Source organism: Euprymna scolopes, chromosome 31 (genome assembly GCF_053919585.1).
Source record: "Euprymna scolopes isolate OS-2025 chromosome 31, ASM5391958v1, whole genome shotgun sequence".
Taxonomy (NCBI): domain Eukaryota; kingdom Metazoa; phylum Mollusca; class Cephalopoda; order Sepiida; family Sepiolidae; genus Euprymna; species Euprymna scolopes.
The window spans coordinates 65,207,182-65,230,083 of record NC_136512.1 but is presented as its reverse complement, the minus strand read 5'-3'; the positions used below and the strand labels follow the sequence as shown (position 1 = coordinate 65,230,083).

Here is a 22,902-nt window from a genome sequence, read left to right as displayed (position 1 = left end):
CGATCAAATGAATAAAGAAAGATCATATTGATTCTGATAAGCCAACATAATGACGTGAAAGTCTCAGGAAAAAGGGGAAAAACAAATAGCCTATATAATTTCTCTTCAATTAAACTTTACCAAAACCTCTCCGTTTTTACGAATATATTTAATACTAATTCCAGGCTCTACTAAATAGAATCTAGACTATGAAAGAAATACATTAAAAATCCACTTTTGATAGACATAAAATCGGTTTTATTTTAAAGAATTCGCTATTCACGCGTTCCCGGCGAACCAGTAACCACCATTATTAAACACAAGAGATGACTTGCACAATTAAGTCAGCTACCGACACCATTTAAAATATAACCGTTAATCATTTTATATATGCAGATAGTTCAGGAAGATGCTTTAAAGCACAATAATTATCATTTTAACGCTGTGAATGGTGATAAATTCATTAAAAATGAATAAAGTTTACCTTTTCAACAACGAGAATACCGATTTCATCCATTATGGTTGTGTACGGAAGCGGATGTGACGTATCGTGACGTCACTTCCTGGAAACGAAATTTGTTTATGATTCGCTAAAAAACACAACAGTTGAAAACGTGACAACACCATGTAAGACTTTTTTTTTTTTTTTTTTACTGTTGTTGTCTGTTGCGATTATTAATATATATAAATTGGATTGCAGATTGTAAGTAAAATTATGTCTAGAAAATTTATTCTCGTTGGAAATATTTCAGTTTAAGGTTGCTATTTATTTGCTAGCACATGAGAGCAAAATTTGACACAAGGTCGTTTTTTTATGTAGGGAAATATCCAGCTCCACAGAAATAAGTATTTTATTCCCAAGTTCTGCGTGTTTTATTGATTTCCGGTTTCTGGTGACCCTTCTGCTTAAGGATGAATATATTGGAAAATCGGTACTTGTGCATTTAACGAACCAGACGTAACTCAGTATTTGCTCGGCTTTGTCCGGCGCATGACGTCAACAGCCGGACATAACCGAGCGTTGCCGATTAAGCAGACGAGAATTTCGCTATCAATTGGAAGAGTGTCACAACAAACGCTTATTTGAAGAGAGTTAAAAAAAATGTTGTTTTAAAGATAACTCACAAAATAATAATGAATATTATAAACTTTGCGGACCAGCTCCAGACCCCAGAGGCTGCATTGCACTAAACTTTTGGCCAGGATTGTGTACTTGCAAAGAGAACAAGCCTTTCCGACGGTTACGGTTGGAGGTGTAGAAGTGTAACATGTCGTCGATGGACCTCCATTAGGATTGGGACCTTCTTCTCAAAATCCCGACTAACCATCGCATGTATAATAAAAAATAATATACTTATGGGCGTTCGAGATGGCATCTACAAAAAATCTCCATCGCGAATGTGGGTTACGTTCTCGCCACACAATCGTGGATTGGAAAATTTTCCTGCGTGATATATGCAGGGTCGCAAGGACTATTTTCTTAGGAATCCCCGGCAGATTGGAGGCCCAGGCCATACGGTAGAAATCGACGAGTCCGTTTTTAACCGCAGAAAACAAAACGTCGGCAGACTTTTGACACTGGTGTGTGCCGGTGTCGGTGTGGTATGGGTCTTCGGTGGATACGACCCCCGCCGAATAGGAGGGTTTCTTGGTCACTGTACCAAATAGGAACGCCGAAACCCTCCTTCCACTAATAAATAAAAAAAAAAAATCCTTGTTTCTGGCAAAAAAAAGTCCTTGTTCTTGCCCCCCCCCCAATAATTTTTATTGCCCTTTTTAAGGCTTTTTTCATTTATTTGACATAAAGAGTTGCAAAAAAAAAAAAAATTAACTTTTACGTGTTTAAGACATAGACAATGTTTTTTTAGGTTAAAAATTGAAAAAAAAAACAAAAAACAAAGTTCAGACAAAAAAGTTTCCTATTATTTAACAAAAAAAAAACCAAACTTGTTTTATATGTATTTATTTTGAAAACAGAAAACAATTTCAAACAATAATAATAATAAAAAAAAACATAAATGAACGATAGGTTTTTGCTTTTTTTTTTTACTTATTTAATTTTTTTATGTTTCTACATTTTACAATTTCATTGTACAGTTATTTTGTTGTAGCGTTGTTTTTATTTTATCGTCAACGCTCGGTTTTATCCGGCTGTTGACGTCATGCGCCGGACAAAGCCGAGCAAATGCTGAGTTACGTCTGGTTCGTTAAATGCACAAGTACCGGAAAATCCCTTCGCATTCATGTTTAAGCAGTTTTAAAATCAGCAAAAGAACTTTGGCTGTTATGCAGAATAATAGAATATTTTAAAACTGGTAAATATGATTAGAAAGGCATTTTTCCAGGGCATTCATCGTGAAACCAGAAATAAAACGATATAGGCCACGATCCGCATCCCTGTGTATCAGAATTTTTTGGGAATTTTTGACACCCCTAACACGAAACTGCGAATAAAATATAAAAAACTCGTAATTTCTCTTTTAAAAGTGTGTTGTTTATTTTCTTTATGGATTATACTTCCAAAACAAACTATTAAAGTTGTATAAAAAGTAATAGAAATATTATTTTTTTATTAAAAAAAAAACAAAAAACTAATGAAATCAATTGAATTTTAAGAGCGAAGTATTTTTAAACTTTAAAAATCTATCCAAATTTTTCTATTGATTCAATTTTTACGATATTTTCAGGGTCAATGTGAAATTTTATACTCCTTCCAATAAACCGAATATAATATTTTAGACAAACGTTTTTTTTTTTAATTCACGCCCCCTCCCCCATTTTGAAATGTCTATTAAAAAGTAAATAATTGATTTACGCACCGAAGTTTTAGATATCACAAATTGAAGATAAAAGATCAATAAAAAATGTATTCAAATTTAAAACAAAAAAGTAGTGTTTTTTTTTTTTTTAGAAATTTACCTGTAAAGTCCAAAGTTTAAAACTTCTTCTTTTTTTTTCTTTTTTTTAAACCACGTTGTTTTTTTAATTTAAAATTTTTTTTTTATTTTTAAATGAAATCTTGGTCCTTACTCCTTTAATTGAAAAAAAAAAATTAGGGGTTGAATTACATTTTTCGAGTAGTTATTAGCTTGGAAAGACTGGGGGTCGAATTATTCAATATATTTCACGCATTCGTAAGGTTAGTTTCTGACACACCTACCGCCCCTGTGTTTACAAAGCCATCTGGCGGAAGTGACGTCGGACAAATTTTTAGCTACGGATGACTAAAACTGTATAGAATGTACCCTTTTTTTTTTTTAGAAGTTTTATTCAAGCAGGCTTTATTTGAACTTAATGGACTGTTTTTTTTTGTTTCTTTTTTATATTTATGAACTGTTTTATTCTTTTTATACACAAAAATAGAACTTTTATAATGAAATATATATTATGGACTGTTTTCCAAACATCAGGTGTTGGTAATTTTCATAAATAATAAAGTATAAAAATGCAACTTTTATAATAAAAGTTAGGTAAACATCGATATCGAAATTTTAGAATTAAAGTTAGTTTTATTAAAAAAAAAAAAAGAAAAAGACAGAACTTCGTTTGAAGTTTTGTTATAGATGGTAATGTCGTCAGCATAAATGTCTACAAATGATCTTAGAATGTGATTTGGGAGATCATGTGAACTTATAGTATTTTCAAGCAAACCTCAAACAGTAACACATATATGTGAAAGTGGTAAGCCTGTGCGAAATTAGAAATTGCTAAGAGAACAGATCGACAAAATCAATTTTCTCCAGTCTTCACCAGCTGAATCTGAAAGACACCAGACTTACGCTCTTCTCCTCTAACCCGGTAGGGAGTGAAGGAGCTGGTTGCAAAGAAAAGGACTCAATGACTCACATATCCAGCCTTTGTCAACTCGTACACATCTACACACACACACACACACACACACACACACACACACACACACACACACACACACACAGCGTAACGGTTAGAAGGGCTGACTGTGGTCTAGGTGGCCATGTTTCAGATGTGGCTTGAGGTAGTTGCTTGTCTAGCCCCGCTGATGAGCTGTGAAACTGTACTGTATGTGGATGACTATATATATATATATATATATATATATATATATATAGTAATTTATAAAATATATATGGCGATTAAGCTACACTGAATATTCTGCGTTTCATCCAACTATAGGATTCGTCAGGCTTATAAAGTATAAAAATACAACAGGCATAAGCCTGACGAATCCTATAGTTGGATGAAATGCAGAATATTCAGTGTAGCTTAATCGCCATATATATTTTATAAATTACTAACTAGCTCTACCTACGTATTGAGCACTTTTGAAGTAAATACTTAAAGTTTACGCATAAATCTATACTTTCGTATATTAAATTTATGTGAATAAATGAAGTAGTTATATATATATATATATATATAATTTTTAAAATATAATCATGTTTCGTCGTCTATGACTCATCAGAGTGGCTGAATCTAGCGAAATTCGAAAATAAGGATCCCATGATAAGAAGCCTAAACCTCTTCCACTGAGCTATCTTGGACAAATACTAACGTATTGTGTTTTTATGTAGATTTTGTTTGTTTGTTTGTTTTTGTAAGCGATACTTTTTGAATGAATTCAATTATTTATATGAAAGTGCATTTTTACCTAAATGCTAGTTGGGAATAATTTTGCCTTTGACTAATTTGGTACCCCCTAATGGGGAGCCGCATATGTATTGTTTTTAAAATATAATTATCCACTGTCGTCTATGACTCATCAGAGTAGCTGAATCTAGCGAGATACAGCAAAACGCTACTGTATGTGGATGACTATATATACATATATATATATATATATATATATATATATATATATATATATATATATATATATATATATATATATATATTGGTATATTTAGGCAGCGTTTTTTCATTCAAGAAATATTATTAAATGCTACAGAGACACTTTGTTTTATGATTATTTTTCTTAATTTTTTGATTTTCTGTATAATCTTTTTATACACAAAATTAAAAATATTAATAAAAAAGTTCCATAATTGTTGCTGTCACGAGCGCTTTCGATTCGTCCACAAATCTTCTTTAGGTGTTGAAGTAAAAGTGCGACGGAGTGAAAATGAGAATTAAAAGTGAAAACTAAAATACACAGTAAACGGCGTTAAGTGAAGATACATTTTTGATTTTGATATAAAAAAGTTTATATGGAAAATCGAAAAATTAAAAAAAAGAATCATAAAGCAAAGTGTCTCCATTTCATTTAATAATATTTGCTTGAATATATATATATATATATAATTATTTTTTTACTATATTTTTTATTTGTTTTACATAAGCATTTATATGTCACTACACATTCATGAGCATGTTTCAGTTAGCCAGTTACAAGTAACTAGAAACCTCTTCAGGCGATATTGCTTATACTAACAGTAGAGTCTGTAAATACTTTTCTTCCACTGCTACCACCACCATCAAAAATCTGCGAGCGTTTGCATTTGAGCATACGAAAATGACCATCAGTGATAACATAAGAAATTACATGGCTTAATATCCGGAAAACTATTGTTTGCGACAAATTTAAATGCGATATTCATTTTCAGCATACGCGAAAACCTATATAAGTGGTCAATTTAATAGTGATTGTTAAGGTGGAAATTAAGTGAAAATTAACCAAACATTCTTTATTTATGAATTTATTGTTTAATGTTTATTAACATGATTTAGAAAGAAAATAATATATTAGTTACCATTTAGTTAAATTTAGAAAATGAAACTAATGAATTTACATTTATTTAGGTTGTCGTAGCCCCGACGCATGCGCGTCGAATCTACTCCCAGACAAAATAATGGCACACTGCCTCAACAGTAAAACCCAGTTGCGCACGCATGGATGTATAAACATCGTTTCAGCTGCATGTACATTGTCTTTCCCCACCCAAGCAAATTCGGTGGTTCTTAAACGAAATTTCAGTTATTCGTGCGGACGTCATTTAAAGCATCTTACGTCATAAGAATGCTATTCTTTTCATCCAATCGGATTACAAGGAAAACAAATTTAAAAAAAACGTTTTTTTCTGAAGGCCTCCCTGGAGCCGGTCGGACAAGCATAAAAAGGGCATTTTTCGCCCATACGAGGTCGCCCTTTGAACACCATGGCGTAAACATCAGCATCGACCCGTCCGCGTTTGGACGTTAAACACACGCGTGCCCGTCAGTTAACTCCTCCACGTTGATATGGACTTGCAACCCTAATGGACTTTTTATTTTTACCCTTTTCTATCTCTCCGCTAAGTAAGCGGTGGACTTTCTATATTTAATTCTTCGTAAAAAGACTGGTTAACTTTCATTTTTTACATCTTTTCAGTCAATCAATCACCTTAGTTGCAGGTAGAGACTTTCAATTAAGAGGAAACTTTCTTATCTTCTCTTTTCATTCATTTACAATCTTTTATAAAAATAAATTTTAAATAATTTATCCAGCTGCCTGCAGTCATCTCTGTATTGGTTGTCAGCTCTCCATATTTTTATCTTTGTTTCCATTTCTTGCGAGACTGTGGGTTTCAACGTAGCCCCGCAACAAGGTGATGCCACAACAGTATGATCTAAAAAAGCTGTCCCTTTTCGTTATGCCGGGGTCAGAGGTTATCTTTACAACCTACTGCATATCTGCCGAGAAATTCACATACACAGACAGTGGAAGTGATAAGATAATTTTATTAATATAGAAAATAAGAAAAATATGTGCAAAAAATTCATCTGAGACTGGTTTCATGTTTGCTATGGATTAGTTAATTTTATTAATTAGCCAAATTAATTTTTTTAATATGACAAATTAATTTTTTTAATTAGCCAAATTAATTTTATTAATTAGCCAAATTAATTTTTTTAATATGACAAATTAATTTTATTAATTAGCCAAATTAATTTTATTAATTAGCCAAATTAATTTTTTTAATATGACAAATTAATTTTTTTAATTAGCCAAATTAATTTTATTAATTAGCCAAATTAATTTTATTAATAAGACAAATTAATTTTATTAATTAGCCAAATTAATTTTATAAATTAGCCAAATTAATTTTATTAATTAGCCAAATTAATTTTATTAATAAGACAAATTAATTTTTTTAATTATCCAAATTAATTTTATTAATTAGCCAAATTAATTTTATTAATTAGCCAAATTAATTTTATTAATTAGCCAAATTAATTTTATTAATTAGCCAAATTAATTTTATTAATTAGACAAATCAATTTTTATTAATATAGAAAAAAAGATATGTGCAAAAAATTCATCTGAGACTGGTTTCATGTTTGCTATGGATTAGTTAATTTTATTAATTAGCCAAATTAATTTTATTAATTAGACAAATTAATTTTATTAATTAGCCAAATTAATTTTATTAATTACCCAAATTAATTTTATTAATTAGCCAAATTAATTTGATTAATAAGACAAATTAATTTTTTTAATTAGCCAAATTAATTTTATTAATTAGCCAAATTAATTTTATTAATTAGCCAAATAAATTTTATTAATTAGCCAAATAAATTTTATTAATTAGACAAATTAATTTTTATTAATATAGAAAAAAAAGATATGTGCAAAAAATTCATCTGAGACTGGTGTCATGTTTGCTATGGATTAGTTAATTTTATTAATTAGCCAAATTAATTTTTTTAATTAGACAAATTAATTTTATTAATTAGCCAAATTAATTTTTTGAATTAGTCAAATTAATTTTATTAATTAGACAAATTAATTTTATTAATTAGACAAATTAATTTTTTTTATTAGCCAAATTAATTTTATTAATTAGACAAATTAATTTTATTAATTAGCCAAATTAATTTTTTGAATTAGTCAAATTAATTTTATTAATTAGCCAAATTAATTTTATTAATCAGACAAATTAATTTTATTAATAAGACAAATTAATTTTTTTAATTAGACAAATTAATTTTATTAATTAGCCAAATTAATTTTATTAATTAGACAAATTAATTTTTATTAATATAGAAAAAAAAGATATGTGCAAAAAATTCATCTGAGACTGGTTTCATGTTTGCTATGGATTAGTTAATTTTATTAATTAGCCAAATTAGTTTTTTTAATTAGCCAAATTAATTTTATTAATTAGCCAAATTAAATTTATTAATTAGACGAATTAATTTTTTTTTGACCCAACAAGATGTAACAATAGTAGGTGTTTGTTAACTCTACCAGACTGAGTTACCGATATACCGGTAATTGCTGAAAATGCTATATAACGAGTTACCGCTAAACCGGTATTTTTCCGAGAACATGTTTTTGTGTTGTCAAAGAGCTAAAAATAGCTACCCAATCGCTGCTTAGCCTTGATTTAATGCAAGCCTCACGTTCTGCAAATGGCTTCCTTTGTTTTGGTGGAGTTGTGAATTGTTTTGTAGACTAAAGTAGCCATGAAGCGAGCTAGTGAAGAACCAAGCACTCTGACAGGTAAAAGAGCGAGACGAAGGAGTTTCACGATGCAACAAGTGTTGGATAAAGTTACCATTTCTGATCCAGATGAAGGCGAATTTGATCAGACGTATGTTTTTGAATCAAGTAACGCTAGTGATGATGAATATATTGATGAAGGAGAAAGTGATGATAATTCTGATGATGCAAGTGGGCCTAGATCAAAATCGAGTGTTCAAAGTAGGGGACGTGTCACTTAACCAAGTGATAGGAGAGATTCTGGTGTGGTTGATGAGGGATGGAGGCGCATTTTACAATTTTGCCGAGGAGGCCAAGCACAAGGGCAAATTAGGTTCAGTATCTCAAGTCTGGTAGGGTTAAGATAGAGTCGACAGATGGATTTTTTTAAATATGTTGTTTTAAGCAAAAGCAACAATACTTATTTGTCATATCGAAAATAGTAATATATCCAAAAGTTACGAAAATTCATTGAATAGAAAATTATTTATAGTTAAAAGGAAAATTGGCGAAATGTTTTTTTTTCCTAGATGAAAACACCTGGAAGATTGCAAATACAGGGGAATACTTATCTCCCTTTTTGACACTTTAATGGCGGACTTTTTTTAAGACCATAGCGGTAGACACTTTGTTTTTTTACTAAAAACACAATAGCAGTTGGCCTATTCAATGAATTTTCGTAATTGTTGAATATATTACTATTTTCGACACAACAATTAAGTACATACTGTTTTTTTTTGCTTAAAACAACATAGTTAAAAAAAAAAAATCGATCTGTCGATTCTATCGTAACAAGCACCCAATATTGCATACTGATCACTTAAAAAAAAACACAAAAACTTTATCCTTTCTAAAGCAATTATAAAAAGATGGAAACAAAGAGAAAAACACAATGGGAGATAACTCTTAATTTATTTTATCTTGTCTTCCCTTGATATATATTTTTTTCACTATTGTAGTATATATAAGAGAGTTTGAATTATCTACTGGACATCATCCTCGAGTGTCTTCGGTTACTTTGTCGAAGAGTTTGTCAGGACAACCTGATATTAGGATACTTTTCTTTATGAGTAAATTTTGACCAAATATTTCAAATAATACAGTATTCAAAGCACAAATAAGATCCCCTCGATACGGTCACACAAATGGCTCGTATGAGGAATGGTGATGTTACCTCGAGTATAACAGCACAGCTGGATACACTCCCAGACCAGATGAATTCTTGTCCTAGAATCAGTAAGACCAAGAGACAACAAGAAATATATATATTTAATTGGTCAATTGTGGAGAGGAAAATTAATAAGCGTTAAAGTTCGTGGCCAGAGAAAAAATTTGAGAAAAAATGCTGAATATTCAAATTCAATTCAATTCATTTTATTCGGCATATGTTAAAGTATTACATGTTTCGTCGCTGTTAAGAAGGGAGCAGGAAAAGAAAAAAAAAATGAAGGAAAGGAAACAAAGAGAGAGGAGGGAGTTACTGCAAATTTTGATGGTCAGAAATACTGTTGACCAGCACCTGTCCAACCCTGTCTTTAACTGATCTGTTGTTCGTGTGATGACAACCTCAAGCGGCAGTCTATTCCAAGGAGACGATATGTGGATTGAAAATGTGGCTTTTGCGTTGGTTTAGCCGAAATCTTCGATTAAACAGCTTCAGGTTGTGTCCTCTCAGCCCACGTTTGGGTGCTGGGATGAAGAGAAGATCCCAAGAGAGGTTGTCATGGCCACGAAGAAGGTTATAAACCAAAATTAGGTCGCTCCTCAATCTACGGCACTTCAGTGAGGAAAGGCTCAGCCACTGTAAATGGATCTCATAAAGAAAGTTATGAAAACCTTGCACTGACTGGGTTACTAGCCTCTGCACTCACTTCAGATGTTGAATGGCATGAGTCAGGTAGGGAGACAATGCCTGGATACCATACTCCAACACAGGTTATACAAACAATATGTACATAGGGAAGAGCGAGCTTAGCAAAGAAGTGCTTGATAAGAAAAAGGGTACTTTTGCCTTGTTGGCAGCCCAAGTGCAGTGACTCTAAGGTTTGAAGGTGGAATCAACTAGCGTCCCGAGGTCTGTGGTCTCTTCAACATCTGCCAGAGAGTTTTGTACAGTGCACAAAAATAAGTGGCAACTCTAATGAATTGCCAACTGCAATGTGGCAACATTTTCCATGTTGAGGTCGAGATTCCATACGGTTTACCACTTCCTAAAGACTCCATTGAAGAAGACCAATCTGCTCACGGCAGACCACCAGCTTGACGTCGTTAGCAAACAACAGCACATTACCACCAATGCCATTCGGCATCTCATTGATGAATAGGAGGAAAAAAATGGTTCAAGCACCAACTCTTGAAAAATTCCACTGCTAGTGCCCAGGCTGAGACAGGCTGCCATTCTGGATGCAGGCTGCCATTCACCTGGACTTGGTAGGTACAGTCCACCAGAAACACTTGAATCTAGTGGATGACCGATTCGTTTAGACTAGGGTTTCCCAACCTTTTTCAGCAAACGCTCCCCTAAAACACTCGGATACCTATTACCGCCCCCTCCCTACATGCATCCTTACATAATAATGTTAGTAGTAGTGGTGGTAGTACATAATTAAAGTGAAAATAAATAATTGAACATTCATGTTGTTTTGTTAACATTATGGGTTGTGATTCATGAATTCAATTTTCAACTCTCCAGAGAAGATCCTAACTTACCTTATATGTGCTTCCGGGTTGCACTTGCTCACACTACTGTGTTTATATTTACTCTCTATCGCCCCCACAACAGCGGAGTTACTATCTTTAAAAGCATATCTGAGAAAATTGACCACATCCTATCTGCTTATCCTTCAGCTAACATTCACGTATGTGGAGACTTTTTTATTTATTTATTTTTTTCATGGGGTCACCACTTATCAAGGCCTGAAGGCCACTCAGGGATAAGGGTTATTGCGTGTACAGTAATCAATGAGATAGTATTGTAGTAATCATTAGTATTGGGAGTTTTGATAGAGTGTCTTACTTAAGGGGGCGGTTTGTCAGGAGTTTGTTTATGTTGGACTTGAAGACGTCCAAGTTGTAGTCAGGTGGGAAACAGGCAAGCGGCAGAGAGTTCCACTGGCGTGCAGTTCTAAGAAAGAAGCTTTGCTCATGGAATCTACGTTTGGATTTAGGCACAGATAAAGAGTGGAGAAAATTATTGACAGTAGTTTCAGCCAGACGGGTGTTTCTCGTGAAAGATTGGCGAGGGGGAACGAGGGATTGGAGCTCAGACAAGCTCCTGCCATGGAAATGGCGATAAAACAAAGACAGGCTTGCAACGTCTCTTCTGTGGGAGAGAGGTTGCAGGGAAGAGAAAAGGGCATCCCCTACTAAACCACGAAGTCTATTTTGTACTTTGTCAAGGCAGGATAGGCTGTTTTTAGCAGCTCCTGCCCAGATGTGGCAGCAGTACTCTATCCTTGGACGTACTTGGCTTTTATACAAATAGAGAATTGCATCAGTAGTGAGATATCTTCTGGAGCGGTAGAAGGATCCCACCATTTTCCTAGCATCCCTGGCAACAGATTTGATGTACGTGTTCCATTTCAGATCAGGACTAAAGGTCAAACCCAGAAGCTTGTCAAAACATGGAACCTCTCCAAGACGAGAGCCATCCATTTCAATTGATGCCAGATGGGGATCAGAGCATTGATGATGTAAAGATAGAAGCTTGGTTTTGAATGCATTAAAAGTGACCAGCCACCTCTTCTCCCATTGTACCACGTGCTCAAGATCAGAGGAGAGAAAATTAGAGAGAACTTTGTCATTTACGGCCTTTGATGTGTTGCCATAGATGGTCATGTCATCAGCATAGATGTCAGCGAATGATTTAAGTATGTGTTTTGGGAGATCATTGATGTAGATCAGGAAGAGAGTTGGGCCCAGGATGGACCCCTGGGGGACTCCAGCATTAATACTGTGAGCCTCTGATTTCTGCCCATCAACCACTACTCTTATGAACCTATCGGAGAGAAATGATTTAATGATTGAGAAAACATTTCCAGTAATACTGTAGCTGGAAATCTTGTGAAGTAGGCCCTTATGCCACACCTTATCGAAAAGGCCTTCAATATGTCAAGAGCAATTGCCCTGGAAAGGAAACCTTTGTCAAGAGATTCACTAATCCTGTGTGATATAACCGTTAGCACATCTGCTGTAGATCTTGCAGAGCGGAAACCATATTGCATGTCACTAAGAAGCTTGTTTCTGTTGAGGTGGTTGACTACTTCTTTATTTAATATGGATTCCGACAACTTACTCATGACACACAGGAGACTTATTGGTCTGTACTGAGAGGGAGATGACTTTTCAGCTGAATTCTTAAATACAGGGCATACTGATGAGGTTTTCCAGGGTGTTGGAAAGCACTTCTCCTTAAGGCAACGCTTAAACAGTTTTGTAAGTATGGGGGCAAGTTCTGGTTGGAGCTTTTTCAGCACTATAACTGGAATGCCATCAGGGCCAGTTGTTTTACTGGAATCAAAGTTCTTGATTAGCTTGGCGACCTCACGCACAGATATTTGTATGTTGCATAGCATGTTGTCTGTTATAGGAGGAAATACAGGGAGTTGATGGTCATTGTCGCATAGGGTAGAATTAGCTGCAAAGTTCTTGGCAAATAGTCTGGCCTTGTCTGATGCTGACTAGATGACCTCAGGTCCATTGATGATAGTTGGGATAGAACACACACTTCTGTTCAAGATCCTGTTTGCTATTTGCCAGAACTGGTGGGAACCAAGCTGCTGCTCAGCTACTTTGGATTTAACAGACTGAGCATATAGCTCTCTTGCATGTTTTATTACTCTTTTACAGTGATTGCTGGCAGTCCTGAAAGCAGCTTTAGTCTCAGTACATCTATTACGTTGGTAGCTATGGAAAAAGTGATTTCTGTGCGCGATGACAGCAGCACATTCAGGGAATTTTTTGGATGGTATGAATCGGTCTATGCCTATAATTAACCATTCGGTCAGGTCTGATACTATAGAGGACACATCCTTTTTAAACATGGAATGCAGAGGTAGGTCAGATATGAATATACGGAAGCTATCCCAGTCATCCATAGAGTATCAATATACAGTACGGTGGAGAGGTACGTCTGAAGACTTATTACATTTAATTTTTATCTTAACTGCTACAACAGAGTGGTCAGAGGATCCCAGAGGAGATAGAACAGAACATGAACACAGCTCAGGGGAAGATGTGAGGAAAAGGTCTAGAAGGCTTGCATATTGACCGGGTGTGTCGGGCACACGGGTGGGTTCGTGAACAATCTGAGTGAGGTCATAGGCAATGGCAAAATCGTGACAAAACCTCCCCTCGTCATCGGTTTTATTTGAGTGGGTCAGCCATTCCACATTATGGGCATTGAAGTCACCGCAAATGTGAATGTTAGCCGAAGGATGAGCAGACAGGATGTGGTCAATTTTCTCAGATATGCTCTTAAAGATAGTAACTCCACTAGAGGGCGAATATAAATGCAGTGGTGTAAGCTAGTGCAACCTGAAAGTACATATAAGGTAAATTAGGGTCTTCTACCACATGGAAAGCCATCTTTGATGTAGGCACATATTCCATGCCCATGGTTGCTGTAGGCACATATTCCATGCCCATGGTTGCTGTTCACAATGTGGAATGGTTAACTCATTCAAACAAGACCGATGAAGGGAGGTTGTCATGATTTCTCCATTGCTTATGATCTCACTCAGATTGTTCATGAACCCACTCGTGTGCCCAACATTGATGGCCAGTATGCGAGTCTCCTAGACCTTTTTCTCACAACTTGCCGTGAACTATGTTCAGTTTCTATTCTGTCTCCACTTGGATCTTCCAACCACTCTGTTGTATGAATTAAAATAAAAATGAAATGTAATAAGTCCTCAGACATACCTCTCCATCGTACAGTACATCGATACACTATGGCTGACTGGGATAGCTTCCATACATTTATATCAGATCTACCACTGCGTTCCATGTTTAAAAAGGATATGTCCTCTAAAGTATCAGACCTGATGGAATGGTTAATTGTAGGTATAGGCCGTTTCAAACCCTCAAAAAATTCCAACAAAAACCTAACAGCCAGCCATGGTTTTCTCCACAATGTGCCGCTGCTATTGCACACAGAAATCACTTTTTCCATTGCTTCCAATGTAATAGATGTATTGAGACTAAAGCCGCTTTCAGGAATGCCAGCAACCATTGTAAGAAAGTAATAAAGAATGCAAGAGAGTTGTATGCTCAGTCTGTCAAGTCCAAAGTAACTGAGCAGTGGCTTGGTTCCGACCAGTTTTGGCAAATAGCAAACAGAATCCTGAACAGAAGCATGTGCTCTATCCCAACTATCATTAATGGACCTGAGATAATCTCATCAGCATCAGACAAAGCCAAATTCTTTGCCAAGAACTTTGCAGCTAATTCTACTCTTTGCGACCAAGGCCGCCAACCCCCAATATTTCCTCCTGTATCAGAAAACATGCTATGTGATATACAAATATCTGTACATGATGTTGCCAAGCTAATCAAAACCTTGATTCCAGTAAAGCAACCGGCTCTGACGGTATACCAATTATAGTACTCAAAAAACTTCAACCTGAACTAGCGCCCATACTTACAAAACTATTCAAACGTTGTCTTAAGGAGAATTGCTTCCCATCACCCTGGAAAATCTCATCAGTATGCCCTATATTTAAGAACACAAACACATCACAAAAGAATTCAGGTGATCGTTCATCTCCCTCTCAGTACAGGCCAATAAGTCTCCTGTGTGTCATGAGTAAGTTGCTAGAATCTGTGTTAAATAGAGAAGTAATCAACCATCTCAGCAAAAATAACCTTCTTAGTGACACACAATATGGTTTCCGTTCTGCTAGATCTACAGCAGATGTGCTTACAGTTATACCTCAAAGGATTAGCAAATCTTTCGACAGAGGCAAGCTTTCTAGGGCAATTGCTCTTGACATATCGAAGGCCTTGGATAAGGTGTTGCATAAAGGTTTACTTCACAAGATCTCCAGCTATGGTATAGCTGGAAATGTCTTCTCAATTATTAAATCATTTCTTAGGCTCATAAGAGTAGTAGTTGATGGGCAAAATCAGAAGCTCATAGTATTCATGCTGGAGTCCCTCAGGGGTCCATCTTGCGCCCAACTCTCTTCCTGATCTACATTAATGATCTTCCAAATAACACCCTTACATCATTCGTAGACATTTATGCTGATGACACTACTATCTATGGCAGCACATCAAATACCCGTAAATGACCAAGTTCTCTCCGATTCTCTCTCCTCTGACCTTGAGCACGTGGTACAGTGGGGAAAGGATTGGCTGATTACTTTTAATGCATCTAAAACCAAGCTTTTATCTTTACATCATAAACGCTCTGATCCCCATCTGGCATCAATTGAAATGGATGGCTCTCATCTTGGGGAGGCCTCTTGTTTTGAAAAGCCTCTGGGCTTGACCTTTAGTCCTGATCTGAAATGGAACATGTACATCAAATCTGTCGCAAAGGCCGCTGGAAAAATGGTAGGATCCTTCTATCGATCTAGTAGATATCTCACTGCTGATGCAATTTTCTATCTATATAAAAGCCAGGTACGTCCAAGGATGGAGTACTGTTGCCACATCTGGGTAGGAGCTGCTAGAAAGGACATCCTGCCTTGATAGAGTTCAAAATAGACTTTATAGCCTCATAGGAGATGTCTTTTTCTCTTCTCTGCAACCTCTATCTCACAGAAGAGATGTTGCGAGTTTGTCTCTGCTTTATTGTTATTTTCATGGCAAGTGCTCGACTGAGCTTCAATTTATGGTCCCCACCCCCCTCGCCAAACTTTCACAAGAAACACTCGTCTAGCTGAAAGCACTATCAATAATTTCCCCCCACTCTTTATCTGTGCCTACACCTAAACGTAGATTCCATAAAAAAAGTTTCTTTCTTAGAAGTGCACGCTTGTGGAACTGTCTTCCGTTTTACTGCTTTCCAGCTGACTACAAGCTGATTGTCTTTAAGTCTAACGTAAACAAGTTCTTGATGAGCCGTTCCACTTAAGTTAACAAATTTACTGAATTTCCATTACTAACGATTACTATTGTCCAATTGATACTCTTAACCCTTATCCTCAAGTGGTCTCTGGGCCTTGATAAGTGGTGATGCTTATGTAAAAAAATAAAAAAAAACCCAAAAGAAACATGAATTGTAAATCCCAAAGAAAATAGGTTGAGAAACACCTAGTAATGTTACTAGAAGCTCTCGGTCTTTCACTGTCCCCTAAAGAATCTGAGGGAACCCCTATACAATAAATTTGGCCATCGCTCACCCGAAGTCTTGTAATGCCTCCCTGGTAGAGTTTTCGCATGAGCAGACGGTGGTTGATGGAGTCAAATGCCTTGGCAAAAGCTGTGGTGTCGTATTTCTGATATTTTTATTAAATATAAACTAAAAATAAAAATGTATTTATATATAAATGATAATAAACTTTAAAGAATGGAAAAAAAAGAATAGAATAATTAACCTTTTTTCTGATTGGTCTAAAACTTTTGGTAATTTGAAGCCGCCATAAAAAAAGAAATAAAAGAACTGCCATCTGTTAGCATAGCTGGAAAGCAATCGCTCGTTTTGGAAATTAGAAGAGCATCGCCCCCCCCCCACTGGGTAGCTATACTCTGGTAAGTTAGCCCGTTATATCTTACATTTTTTGGATTTAATTTTTCAAGTTGGATCCAATTTTTGCGGTGCGTTAGTTTATTAAATTAAATTGATGAAGATACAGAACAGTAAAGAATGGATTTCTACATAACACCGTTGTTCCAGCACGGTTTGTGTTCTGCATAAGTGCCGAAGCGTGTTAAGGTCCTTTCCTGATCCTGGTGGACTTGAAGAAAGTATCTGATTAACTTTAACCATCCTTCTAGTATAAGGGAGTACCTGAACAGATAAAAGCCAAGTGCATTAAGTTTTGTAGGCCTATCTAATCTCTTGAAAGTATTCACAAAACCTACAAGTCTAAAAAACTGTCCACTGTGTCACCCTCATCCATTATCCTTGTCACTCACTCTTCCATTGCCAGAAGATTCATAAGATAGGAGTGTTTTGGCATAGTCATGCTGGTAGGTTGAAATGACTGAAGTTAACATGAGATGAGTCATTATTGCCCGTTTTAGCAGTGTCTCCATGATTTTGCAAGTTGAGGTGAGGCTCACTGGTCTATAGTTAAGTGGATCTTCTTCACTGCCTTATTTGGAGTTTGGGCATATCATAGGCACTCTCAGGAACAACCTTTGTAGCTAGGGTCCCGTTGAATAGTTTTGAAAAAAAAAGACAGCTAGTTTCGATGTAACAGGACAGAGAATAATCGGATAGATGTTATCTGGTATATGACTTTTGTTCACATCTAAGGCCAACAATAATTTATCAGGGCAGCAAAACAACAGGTGGCATTGGTTGGACTACCTAGTCCAAACTCGGCCATCGTCTTCCTTGAATATCTATGCGAATGCATTGGCAAAAAGCAACACCTGCTGGTTCGACTGATCAACTACTTCTCCATCAGAGCTCTTCAAGGTCACAATTTGGTTGTTGAGTTTGTGCTTTTGCTGGCATTAAAAAAATGGTTTTATGTCGTTGTTTTTGTTAAATATTATTAATTTATATTATTAATATAGGTACGTGCAGAAATGGCCGAAGAAAACGGACCCTTATGCTTCTTCAAAGAGACTTATAATTATTTTTTAAGATTATGTCTAAATTTTGATTAACAGACCAAAGTTAATCTCTAAAAATATATATTTACGTGTTAAAAGAAAATTACAGTTCAAAATGTTGAAAAAATACAACATTTTATTCGAATTTCAAGTTTGAATAAATCATCTTTAAAAATATCTGGAAAAATGATTATCAGAAAACTGATAATATTTTAACGATAATTAGTAAATTAAATTCATAAAATACTGAATTAAAAATGTACATGTTTTTATTAAAAAAATGCATAATAAACAAAAAAAAAGTGATTTACTGTATTAAAAAAACGTCTTGTCGAACACGTAAACAGGAATAGCGCTGATTTTCACCAAATTACGGATCACAATAAACGTAATAATTTCGTTTAATCAATTCATTTTTATTGTAATAAAACAGGTAGAGCTTATTTATTTAGGATATTTATAAATGTATACAAGTAAAAATTTCTTTATTTTTCTCTGAAAAAAATAAGGTTCATATTTAACTTGGTATAAGTTTTTTATTCAATAATGTTATAAAATTCTTGATGACGTTTGTTTATAAATCATTATAATTATTATTATAAATATTTATAAATTATTATTATTATTATTATTATTATTATTATTATTATTATTATTATAAATATTCATTGAAAAAAAGTTATGTCATTATTTATTAATAATTAAATAGAATTAAAATTTGAAAGAAAATGATTAATTATTGAAAAATGAAAAAATTACACACTTAAACCAAAAAAAAAAAAAAAATGTAGACTTACATTTTATTTAATTTTTATGAATGTCTGAACGTAAACCTTAGAACTGATTCAATCAGTTGCAAACTTATCTGAAAATAACGGTGGGTAAAACTGTCTGCCTTTTTTTTTTTAAAAAAACGCTGTATAACTAATCAAATGAAACATTACTTGAATTTTTCTCATTTTTTAAATTAATTTTTTTTATGTTCCTGATATTCAATATTTACAATTTTTCTTTTTGCAAGATTATAGAAAGCATTTCTTACACGGATATTTACACGTTCATGCATGCAAGAAAAATATTAAAATATTACATGCAAAATTTATGCTAAAAATGTTAGCTTATAGAAAACATGAACTAATTTTTGCAGTTATTTATTTTTTTGTGTGTGAAAATATTGAATGAATAATGCTTAATTCGATGATAATATCATTCGTTTGAGAAAATTTATTTTTCTTCAAGCTATAATGATATTATTAGCATGAACTTTAGGGGCTTTTTTATAATGTCCTTAAAAAAATTAAATGCAGTATTTAAAAAATAATAATTGATTCCGTTATTAATTAGTACTGAAAATTTCATTAAAGTTGGTTGATTTTCTGAATTTTGGTGAATTTTTAAGTGAAAAGAAGGGTCAAAATGTTAATACATTTTGGGCATCAGTCATTCATTTTGAACGTACCTAATAAGAGTTTAGTACGGTGCAATCACGTTGACTCGCCAGATCATCGATTAAGCAACGTTCAGCTTGACCAGTACCAGATAGGTGACTATTTGGGAAGGCTAAACGCTGTATGTACCTTTTAGGAAGGTTAAGCGTGTGGCCCGCACCCTCAACCCGAAAAAAGAACTCTTTGTTACAAAAGCATCTACAAAGTTGTAGATGCTTTTGTAACAAAGAGTTCTTTTTTCTCTTATTAGGTACGTTCAAAATGAATGACTGATGCCCAAAATGTTAATACATTTTGGGCATCAGTCATTCATTTTGAACGTACCTAATAAGAGTTTAGTACGGTGCAATCACGTTGACTCGCCAGATCACCGATTAAGCAACGTTCAGCTTGACCAGTACCAGATAGGTGACTATTTGGGAAGGCTAAACGCTGTATGTACCTTTTAGGAAGGTTAAGCGTGTGGCCCGCACCCTCAACCCGAAAAAAGAACTCTTTGTTACAAAAGCATCTACAAAGTTGTAGATGGACTATGCCCCTCTAGGGGCTCAAGTCTATGGCTAATAAGAGACTTTGAATTATCTACTAGACACCATTGTCGTCTTCGGTCTCTCTGTATAAGGGTTTATCAAGACAACCTAACATAAGGATACTTCACCCTTTTATTTATCCACCATTTTGCCAAATAACAAACACAATAGGCAACTGTGCCTATTGTACAATTTAATCTTTTTTTGCACAAAGACAGGATGTGACCCAAGGTCAGCTTTCTAAACAGATAGGACTCACGCTGGCAATCAAGCTCCAACCCTTGCCCCATCGCCGCAATACTGCATCCCTGTGCTTGTTTTACAAGTACTTTAATGGACTGTGCTCCGACGAACTTGTAGTACTGGCACACCTTCAACGTAAATGCTCCCAACTTAACACGACAGGCAGCAATAATGTAGAGGTTCTTCAATGCTGGAGAGCCTTCTCCTCTAAAAGTTTCTCCCCTTAAACTGGTAAGTTTTGGAATTCCCTACCTGCATCCTGCTTCTCTGACTGTACTAATATACATAATGTGAAAAAGCATCTTGGAACTCAACTCCCTACTTAGCGTGTCCCTAATTCACAGTAGCTCCTTGTGTCACAGTGGCAATTCACCTTGTATAGGATGAATTTGAGGAAGAAAAAAAGTTCCCTCTAATAATACAGGATGTTTTTTTAGAGGCATCAAACTTTAAAATAACAACTCTATTTTCTTTATTTTCAGATTTGGCAACTATCGATTATTTTAGTTCAGCTTAGTTTGGCAATTCATCGTGAAGATACTGACCCCCGACCAGCGTTTGCAAATTGCAAATGGTATGATCAATTTACTGAGAGAAACATTTGGTGAAAGAATAATTTCACAAAATGGATCTGTCAACTGGCCACCTCGTTTGTGTGATTTGATCCCATTAGATTATTTTCATTGGAGATATGTAAAATCCCATGTCTACACTGATAAGCTAGACACAGTAGACCACTTAGAAGACAGCATTCAACGTGTTATTGCCGAAATACAGCATAATTAAATGCATAGAATTTGTGAAAATTAGACCTCTAGCTTATAAGTACGAGCCGTGGGTTCATATGCCCCAAATTGTATTTAAATTATAAATGTAAAAAATTAATCTTTGGAATAAACCACACATTTGTATGAATTGGCAATAACCGAAATGGGGGAGGGGGAAATAAAGAACTTACTTCGGATACGTCTGTTGTTGTGTTGCGGGCCGAGTGGAAGAGAGTTCCAAGATGGCGTCCATGGGTTTTTATTGGCGCTGGCCCCATGCACTTCTCGCAGAATCGCATGTGCTCTTGCGCGATTATGCAAATATATAATTCCCGGCGGCTACAAAAGCATCTACAAAGTTGTAGATGGACTATGCCCCTAATAATACAGGATGTTTTTTTAGAGGCAATAAATAAAAAATAATAAATAAATACGAAATACAGCATAATTAAATGCATAGAATTTGTGAAAATTAGACCTGTAGCTTATGTGTACGAGTTATTTGTATAAGTACGAGCCGTGGGTTCATATGCCCCAAATTTTATTTAAATTATAAATGTCAAAAATTAATCTTTGGAATAAACCACACATTTGTATGAATTGGCAATAACCGAAATGGGGGGGGGGGGAATAAAGAGCTTACTTCGGATACGTCTGTTGTTGTGTTGCGGGCCGAGTGGAAGAGAGTTCCAAGATGGCGTCCATGGGTTTTTTTATTGGCGCTGGCCCCATGCAATTCTCGCAGAATCGCATGTGCTCTTGCGCGATTATGCAAATATATAATTCCCGGCTGCTATGAAGGCAGGATGCTGGGAAGCAGTCATGGAGTGTTTTGCAGATTGTGTGTAGGTGATTCCGGTGGTTGGATTATTCTTTGTGACGAACCACGAATCTGCGAGAAGCGAGTTTTCGTCTGCCTTTTTTTTTTTTTGTCTCTTTCTTCTTTCTCTACGGTCATTATAGCCAAGAAATCCCTCTCTTCTAGAGGTGAGCGGTGCAGGGTGAAACTGACTATTTCCTATCTTTGTTCCTGATTTTGCCTACTACATTTTGCTACAATGATAAAAATATTTTTCTGTGACGTATGTTAATTTAAATTTCGGTGCCGCTAAAAAAAAAAACCCTCTTCAAGTAATTTCATTTTTATTGTTTTACAGTTTAATATCAAAATTCAGGACTTGATTTCACCATGCAACCAGAAACGAACGATGCATCACCAATCTCCACGAGTACATCGACTAAAACGATGCTAGAGAGTATGCAGCAACCGGGCAATGGTCTGGACAACAAATTCATCTACGAACTCATCTCCTTCATCAACGCTGAACTCGAGGAGATTGATGAGCAAGATCCAGATGAAAGGTTCATTATTTTTCAAAAGTCTTTTAACAAGGTAAGACGTCAGCATCGTGAAACGTTTTCCGCACGTCCTGTAGAATACAATCTGTCATGTTTTAACTGCCTACAAAATACATTATCATATGCCATCCCCTCAGTGGTTTGGATCACATTTTCTGCACCCTTCCACCATTCCTTTTAGACATGAAGACCAAATGCATAATCAGTTCGTTACAGGTTTTCTTCAACTTCGCTGCATCTGTTTTATTTTTAAACAAAATTACAAAACTTGTTTTGGATCACACATATATATATATATATATATATATAACAATTTTGTTAGATTCCAAGTCCAAGATTTTAGACCTGTTTCCTTCATAGGGAAAAAATCATTATCATCTATACTCCTATAATTCCTTTTTTTTTTT

At 35.0% G+C, this 22,902-nt stretch overlaps 2 protein-coding genes across 3 annotated transcripts in view; one reads left to right on the top strand and one right to left on the bottom strand.

Annotated features, from left to right (window-relative positions):
* LOC145255765 (26S proteasome regulatory subunit 6B) overlaps positions 1 to 1,539 on the bottom strand; it is a 32,345-nt gene extending 30,806 nt beyond the window's left edge. The window contains exon 1 of the mRNA XM_080114427.1: positions 464 to 1,539. Within this exon, the coding sequence (XP_079970553.1) occupies positions 464 to 496 (33 nt within the window). The 5' untranslated portion in view covers positions 497 to 1,539. The remainder of the gene's footprint in view (positions 1 to 463) is intronic.
* The window catches only part of LOC145255764 (clathrin heavy chain linker domain-containing protein 1-like), a 76,920-nt gene continuing 54,500 nt past the window's right edge, over positions 483 to 22,902 (top strand). Inside the window, exons 1-2 of one of the 2 annotated variants that reach the window (XM_080114425.1) lie at positions 483 to 606; positions 22,294 to 22,529. In XM_080114425.1, coding sequence (XP_079970551.1) covers positions 22,326 to 22,529 — 204 coding nt within the window. In that variant the 5' untranslated portion in view covers positions 483 to 606; positions 22,294 to 22,325. Of the gene's footprint in view, positions 683 to 22,293; positions 22,530 to 22,902 lie in introns of both variants that reach the window. The other variant, XM_080114426.1, reaches the window with a different exon arrangement.